Source organism: Amaranthus tricolor, chromosome 8, assembly GCF_026212465.1.
Source record: "Amaranthus tricolor cultivar Red isolate AtriRed21 chromosome 8, ASM2621246v1, whole genome shotgun sequence".
Classification (NCBI taxonomy): Eukaryota; Viridiplantae; Streptophyta; class Magnoliopsida; order Caryophyllales; family Amaranthaceae; genus Amaranthus; species Amaranthus tricolor.
The window spans coordinates 26768849-26777582 of NC_080054.1; the positions used below are offsets into that span (position 1 = coordinate 26768849).

The window sequence follows — 8734 nt, forward strand, 5'->3', positions numbered from 1 at the left end:
AAAATTATCCATAATAATCCAACCTTTTTATTGATTTTCCTATAATAATCTCAACTTTTGATTAATAATGAATAATCCCAATTTTAGGATTACTTATCTAGGACTATGGTTGCCGACTTGCCGTAATGATGACCAAACTTTGTAGGTTAGTTGCTATTAAATAAAAGGAAAATAAAATAAGAAAACAAAATTATTAAAAATCAAAAGTTAAAATCAACAAAACAAAGTTACTTGATTTTTCTTTTATATTTTTTGATTTTCTTATAATTTTATATTATATTACTTTTTTATTTTCTTATGCAAAATGACTTATTGTATTTGTAAGATGTTACATTGGTGCAGTATTAGCAAACACCCCTAATATTTTAGAATTATTTATGTTTAATCAAACGTTGGTATTATTGTAGGAAAATCATTAAAATGTTAGATTATTCTAGGTAATTTTTCCTTTTTTTTATTGTTATAATCATGTTATTTACGCTATCCAATGTACAATTTTAATATTTAATATTTTTAATTACATATAATTGAAGATTCAAAAAAATTAATATTATAAAAATATTCATTAAGATGAATAATACAAATTTCCACTTAATATACATTTGCATTTATTATATCTCAAGAAGTATATACAAAATGATATCAATGGATGAAGAATAATTGCTATACTAAATATATATAACTAAAAAATCTAGAAATTGTTATCACTCAAGCTATCATAATTTTCTAAATAAAATCTTTAACCATCGTTTAGAATAGTCAAATATAAAGGATTATCATGCAGAGTTCCCTTTGTATTCTACCTTCTACTATATTCATGTATAATACTTTTTCCGATCCATTATACGGGTTATATTTGACTTTTTATGCAATCTAATCCATTGTTTTGATAATTTATATATTGAATTATTCACATTTAATAATTATAAAAACTTAATATTATGAAAGTATCTCATTAAACGATTTAAACAAGATCCCACTTGACTATATATTTTTCTTACACATTAGTCGCAATATACAAAACAGCTTGAACAATAAATAATGGAAATAACCATATATAGCAAGTATTTTAGAATGGAGCAAGTAATGTGTAACCACCAACATCTAGCAACGCAGAAAGTTGCTCTTATTCGGTTTCACTTTGTCATTGGGATGTTTGGTACTTGGCTTTTATATTGGCTTTTTAGTTTACTTTTGGTTTGTTGGTTAGTTAAATAGCCAAAAAAGTGTTTGGTAAATAGCTTTTAAGCCAAAATAAAAAGTTACTTAAGTTAGCATTTTTTATTAGCTTTTGGCTTTTTGACCCACAACCAATTCTTAAATTTACCAAATCTCTATAAATAGTTGATTTTTTCAGCTAGTATAAAAGCCAACAAAAATAACTAACGCTAAGTTTGATGATGGTGATATAAAAAACAATAAGTTTCACAATGAGGAATGTATTGATATCATGTGGTTATGAAGAAAGGTCATTGAAATGATGTAATAAATCACTAGAATTCTTCATCACGAAAGAAAGTAAAGGAATTTTGTTGTTGTTTGGTTTCTTTGCACTCGTTCAACTCAACAATTGAGGGTTTGAATATAATAGAGTTTGAACCAATGAAAAAGAAAGTTAAATATGAGTTTTATGAAATAAAATTTGGTTTTAGTCTTGGTTTAGAATCGTAATTTATACTAATTTCGTCAAAAAGGGACATTGAATTGTTGAACAATCAATTTAGGTAATGAAAAACATATTGTATGGATACCATCATTTGTCAATATTGACAACTGTTTTGATGATGTAGCCATGGAGTTTAGCGGAAGCAAAAAAAATTAAAGGTTGGTTTGGAAGTGAGATTAACATTACCCCCATCGACGGGTGAGATAAGGGTTTGAACAATCAATTTTTTTTTGTGTTTGGGAGTGTTAGACCATTAAGAGAAGAATGAAAAAAAATCAAAGCTCTTAATACCATGTAGAGAGTTTAGAAAAGTGTTACATTACATTGTATTTATACTAGAAAAGAAATATCTAAAATATTACTTAAAATAAATAAAATGATAATAATTATAATATAAAATAATTATATTCTCAAGATAATTATCATATTAACAAAGTTATCTTAATTGATATGTAGAAATCAAAATGATATACAGTTATGTTCTCTGTTAAATAGAACACTGCATATCGCATCTATCCGCCCATTTGATAGACAATTGAGATAGAAGTATCACGTAAAAGTATGGAATGTTCTAATAGTCCTTTCTTTTTTAGGCGGAAAAACCGTTACAAAGTCAAATAAACTAAATAAACCCTTAAATTGTTAATTTCATAATCAAATTTCCGATGAAAATAATCTGCTTCCATCTTAGGGCAGCGCGGCTTGTGATTTCTCTTCTACTTACCTAATATCGATTCTCAAATCAAATCAATGGAAGGCGGTATAAAATTCAGCATTCGAGAGCTCAACTCTAATGTATCTCTTCACAGAGAACAGCTTCAACAGGTTCTTTATTTCTCTGTTCATCACTTTTAATCTTTTCTCTAGTCCGGTTTTTTTTATTGATTTTTGATCAAACTTTATCCCTAGAAAACACCCAAGACCAATGGCAAGGGTGTTCAATGCAATGAAATGACACTTTAATAATAAGTGATGAGAAACAATAAGAAAAAAAGCAAAAATAAAGGGACAAAATTTACGAGGTTCACCCCCAATATGGGCTACGTCCTAAACAATGGAGTTCTGAAAAACTCTTAACAAGGAAGTATTACAGAAGATAAAGAAAGATGGGTTTGTGTTTCTAGAATTTGAATCAACATTGGAGTGAGTGTATGATACTCTTATTTATAGTAGAGGCTGTATACAAATAATTGGGCAAAGGCCCACATTAAAACATTTCCGTAAAACTTATAGCAAAAGAAAACAGAGTGCATTCTGGACCCTCGCTCGACCGGCTTGAATTTCAGTCGAACAGTAGATCAGAATGCTCACTGATTAGGTTGAGCCAACTGGCTTGATCGAGCATGCCACAGGGTAGGTCGAGCGGCTCATCAGAAAGTCCATAATGACTCCCACATCATCATACACACCTCCACACACCATCAACCTCATCATACACCATTTGTACGCTCAAAGTCACACCAAAACTCCTAACAATTTTACTTATTATATTTTTGAGTTAGGGTTTGTGACAATTTGGTTGTCTTATTTCATTGCGGAGCGGAATTGAAGTGTTTGATAAATACTGTTTCCAGATTATCTTTATGTTATTCTGAAAATTATTGCATTTGATGTTGGGAGAACTAAGAAATCTACAGCCGTGTTTGGTTGTTGGTTTAAACAGTTGTTCGTATTATTGTATTTCTCTACACAAGTTTAATGGTCGTTTTGTTCTATTTAAATTGTCTTATTTTCTTACCAAAATTCATTCCATTGAATTACGACGATGTTGTATTGTGCTGCAATGAAAAATTATGAACAAAAGCTTTTTTATGAATAAAGTTTCGGTTGCCCTACGAATTGTTACCATTAGTACTATATAGTTTCAACAAACAAACGATACCTACTCCTTGTATGTTGTAAGTACTTCTATAAAGCAGGTATCGAGAGAATTAGTAAGGTTAATTGCAACAAAGTGTGTTTGCCTCGTTTGCTTGGACATTTGACTATGGATCGATTCCTGTGTTCATATGGAAAAGAGTGTTATTTGAATCAAGCCATTGTCATTTACTTGAACATTGTTTATGAAGGAATGAGAAATGTGAGACTTTTAACATTGACTTGAGTTTGAGACTTTATGGTTGAAAAAAGTCCTGTCTCTTGTTTTTCATGTTAGACTTTTAGTTGAGACTTTGGGGTTAAAGTCTCTACGTTAAATACCTGTCCCTAAATGATATTTCTCTTGAGGATTTTGACCAAATTTAAGTCTCTTTCTAGTTCACTTATGTTCCTTACAAACAAACACTTGAGAAAATCGGGCTGACATAGTATACACTTACAATCTTAAAACGAACACTTATAATCTTAAAATGGCCACTTACAATTTGAAAGTGACCAATTATAACGGTGATCATGTTTTATAGTATTAAAGTGATTACTTACAACCTTAAGTAATCATTTACAATTTTAAAGTGATTAATTATAACCGTAAAATGATCACTTAAAAATTTAAAGTGATAACTTTTTATAGTCTTATCTATTCCCTTTAAGTGATTAGTTATAATCTTAAAGTGATCAAGTAGAGAAATTGATTGATTGTATGGGTTCGTTGTTATTTGATAATTTGTGTTGTCTTGATTCAAGTGATTGTTCATTGATTAATTTCTTTTTTTTAAGGTGAAATATCTCTTGGATGTTGACCCAGGAAATTCTGAATATAAGGACATGGAAAAGGAACTTAAAGAGGTGATTATATCTAGAACTTTTATTGACGACTTCCACACCTATTGTTTCTATATATATTTTTTTTCTTTTTACTTCATTGTGATTGCTCATGCTTGGAAGTAGGGATGTTCAAAACCGGATGTGATCCGATTATGATATTTGGTTTTCCGTATAGTAAAAAATACGATCCGGAATTCCGTATAAAAACTAATATCCGGATTTCCGAATCGGATCCACATTTTTTAGGTTTAAAATTGCCAATTTATATTTTATGTGCATTTTCAAAATGCCAATAAAAAATATGATACTTTTAATTTATGAACAATTCAAAACTTAGAAAAAGGATATGAGATGGCATGTTGCTTCTGGTTAATATTTTGAACAAGCCACCAAATCGCTTTTCCACTTCTGTGATAAGGGGTTCACATCTGGAGAATACATTTGCATATCCTTTAAAGCATATGGTTCTGGTTTATTTTGTGCAAGGTTTCTTACATTTGCAGGTCCTTGATGTGCCTTATGTTTGACTAGTGGTAATTATTGCAGTGTGCAATGCTCTGTATCAAGTAAACTTCATGTTTCTTAAGTTATTGTCGCGTTTGAAAAGAATGAGACTGAAGAGAGCAGAGGTGTTTGACAGTTTGAGAGGATGAAGGTCATTTAGTTTAGGGTTTGAGTGAAATGAGGATCAAGGTTTTTTGAGAGTGGCGACTGTATTGACGGGATTTATTTTAGAGTTTTGACTTGTGAGAGCCTTCTATTCTAAAACATAAAAAATAAAACATAACTTTTTTTTAAATACAAAGCTGATATATTGCTTTTAAAACCCCCTCTTCGGATGCGATCCAAACAGTCGGTTTAAATATCAGATTACCGATCCAAATTATATAGCCTTCGAAATTCGGATAAAAATTCTAGATTGGATCATTATGCACACCCCTATTGGGAAGTCTAGGACGAAACTTGTTTGACATGGCAAAAAGCGACGAATCTCATTGGACTAATTATAAGGTTGAGGATATACAATTTTAAATATGTCTCTTAAATGTATAATTTCTGCATATTAATCTCTTGTACTGAATGTTTTGTTGCATAGCATTAAAGTTTTTTAAGATGCCTTAATTCTAGTTGTAATGTTGTATAAAGTGAGACTCTTTGGTTATGGTTTGTTAAATTGTAGGACCCTATTGGATAGAACTTCACTCAAGTCCATTACATTCCCGTGGGTGGGGTAACGGTAAGAGGGACAAGGTGTAAGTATGAGGAAAAACCCCACCCCAACGATGAAAAAGGTCAAAGAATGAATGACATTACTTAGAAAGAGAAAGATTGAAAGAAAGGAAACAGTGTTATTTAGCAAAAGGAATTTTCTCCAATAGAAGAATGAAAAAAAAATGTGTCCAGGGTCTCGTCCTTGTTTGCCAACTATCGAAGACCAAGTGTAAAATTGATCCACAACCGCAATAGCTGTTAAGTGGTTTGAGTTTAAGTTATAATCCTCGCTTCTTTTGTTGAATTTTATGTGTATCACCAAGAAATCATCATACTGCTGAACAAGCAAAGAAAACCAGTGCTCTTAGGTGGATTGCTTCTTAGTTTGTACATAGTTTAAACGTATACATGGTTTTTAGTGAGAAGTTTAGTTCATATCATGTGCTTACAGGAAGCTGTAATGGGATTAAGAAAACATTTAATGGCCCGTTTGATAGGCGGTAATGAGGTGGTATTAGGTGGTAATGGAAATATGTAAACAAAAAAATTTTGTGATCAAAGTTTCATTACCATGGGAATGACATGGAACTTTTGATTAAATTTTACACTATAAATCATTTCCATTTCCACCATTTAGTACCACTAACCAAATGGGCCGTTAGAGATGTTTATTCTGTATACTTCCTCATGGTTTCAGTCTTTCAGAAGTTGATTTCTAAGTTTGGAACTTAACAGTTGTATAGGATAAAATTTTATCATCGCATAAATTTTATTACACTGAACTGTAATGTCTTTATCAGGTGATTGCTGTGGTAGAAGCTTTACTGGCAAAGGGAAATGAGAGGTTTGGTTCGGTCATTGGTACGAATGCAAGTGCCTCTGACATCCTGCAATACTCAAATAGTGTAGCTCAGTATGAAATGGTAGTTCTCTTATAACTCAGCGTTCATATATATATCACTTGAGGCAGTGACTTAGACCTATGACCGTCCCAATTATAAAGGAACTTCTAAACACTAACGTATAGAGAATCTGGTTAATAAGCATTGGTAAAAGTTAAAACAAAATGGCCTCCAAATTGCTGATTTCACCTACTAAATTACGTTGAGATTATGAAATAAAAAGTTCAGCAGCTAGTTTCTGAAACACAAACGTGAGATATACCTTGGAAATGGAAAATGGACATTGCATTTTGCTCTTGCATAACACTTTGATTTTCAGGTTGATCCCTCAAATTTACGATCAAGTAATGGTGATGACGCGGACATTGATGCTTTATTGAAAGCTGAAGTAACTAAACAGGCCTTGAAACGGAAAATTTCATCAGCCGCAGTTCCTGATAGCCAGCCACGAAGTACAGTAAAACTTCGTATAAAAACTAAGGACCCTGTCATCATGAACATGTGGTGAGTACTTAGTACATTACTTGCTGCCTTATATTTTTTTTGCATTTATGGGTTGGGAGGGTTCAGCAACATGCCACAGGAATAATTGAATCTTAGCATCTTAAGATGAGTATGAATCTCGAATAACCTTCATACGGTTGTTATATTCCTAGGATCTTATCCTCGTCTCTGAAAGCTTTATTTTAAGATGAACTCGATTCATTTTCCTCTGACTTGATACAGATTGTAGGAAGGAAAATGGAGTAATCCAAGTTTGTCCTGTTTATAACCAATTTCTTTTCAAATTAGGACCCTTTAAGAGAAACACACGCGCATCTTCCTTGCCTTCCCTTCGCTTTTGCTTTGTAGTTCCGTTCTTTTCCCTTCTGCAATTGTCGTCCAAACATATTGTTAATAACATATGTAAACAAATCAAATAAGCTTTTGTGACCTTGTGGGAGGTCTTGACTCTTGAATGTATACATGGTTGAGTGCCTGATCTTGTACCTTGCATTTGTGTTGATCTGCGAATTTTTTGATAGCGTTCTGTTGACGTGCAGAAAGTGGCAAAACGGAAGAAGATACATTCATTTAAATCAAAAGTGCGAAGGGAACAAATTGAGATACACTCACAACAGTTATGCAAGGGGTTTCACAACTCACAAGGGTGAAACGGAAAACCATCAACCATTAGCCTAACTCAGAATTCTCAAATTTATGTGGTTACTTGACCTATGAATTTTTTATTTGCCATCTACTTTTTATAAACTAAAAAGGCCAACAAGGCCCTATTTTTTTGTATCTATTCATATATAACACTAGGTCTACCTCTTTGCTTGTTTCCATTCTTGTTTTTGTCTTGTACCTTTATTTTACCTAAATATTGGTAGTAAGGTGAGCATAAATCCATTACTAGTGGATGGAAAGATTCAGTTTTTGCCCTTTTTTTTTTAAAATTATAGGGTGGGTTAAAAAAATGAATGAGTTATCTAAGAATCGATGAAAATAGTGGTATTTGCTATATGAACTCATAGATTAATTCTAGTCCTATAAGTCAATTTCAGTCTTTAACAACAATAATACCAAATCTTTAATCTTAAAAGTTTTTCTGCTATATGAACTAATAGATAAGTTCTAATGGTCGTTCACATGAATTTTTCTCACCAATTATATTATCTACCATCTCGTATGCTTAAGTTAAGTCTAAATCTTTACTATTTTTTTCACTCATGCCCTTTAGATCATTTTTGGTCTTTTTTTTCTTTAATCTCATGAATTTCAACTTTCTATATTTCTTATTAATTTACACTTGTCTTTTTAGCCTAAGTGCACACCTCTATTTGGGTATGGTACGTAGTTTTTTGTATCTACAGTATTGTTTAGATTCCTAATTCCTGTTTGCATAGTAATCTTGGGCAAATGCTAAATTTGTTATCTTTGTTGCCACTAGGTTGGTTCCTCCTTAGGGCACAGATTAAAGGAAAAAGTACTATGGTGAGCCGAATATAGTAGAAACTTTTAGAGAGAAGATCTCAATTCTCTCTAAAACTCCAAGATTAGGATTAAATGTCTTCAAAACAGATTAAATGATTCGATGTTTATCCAATTTTGTAACATAAATTAATTTGATCATATTTTAATAGTAGATTTCACAATTATATAAAAACTAACATGAACAAAATGAAAAATAATAAATGCGAAAAAATAAACAAGATTAGGGTTTTGATTTGTGAATACTTACTGTATTGAATTATAAAGAACATAAACA

General features: G+C 31.5%; 1 protein-coding gene across 1 annotated transcript; it reads left to right on the forward strand.

The window, feature by feature from the left end:
- The first annotated feature begins 2269 nt into the window (after positions 1–2269).
- LOC130821195 (uncharacterized) lies at positions 2270–8018 on the forward strand. The gene is made up of 5 exons (XM_057686879.1): positions 2270–2491; positions 4322–4390; positions 6382–6504; positions 6803–6987; positions 7527–8018. Coding segments are annotated over exons 1-5 (453 nt in total). The 5' UTR covers positions 2270–2416; the 3' UTR covers positions 7528–8018.
- Positions 8019–8734: the final 716 nt, after the last annotated feature.

Bases quoted from the DNA above. Each gene is read 5' to 3' on its own strand.
- LOC130821195 (XM_057686879.1), top strand. From the start codon at position 2,417: ATGGAAGGCGGTATAAAATTCAGCATTCGAGAGCTCAACTCTAATGTA. The intron at 2,492-4,321 runs GTTCTTTATTTC...CTTTTTTTTAAG, and splicing joins ACAGAGAACAGCTTCAACAG to GTGAAATATCTCTTGGATGT. The intron at 4,391-6,381 runs GTGATTATATCT...TGTCTTTATCAG, and splicing joins TGGAAAAGGAACTTAAAGAG to GTGATTGCTGTGGTAGAAGC.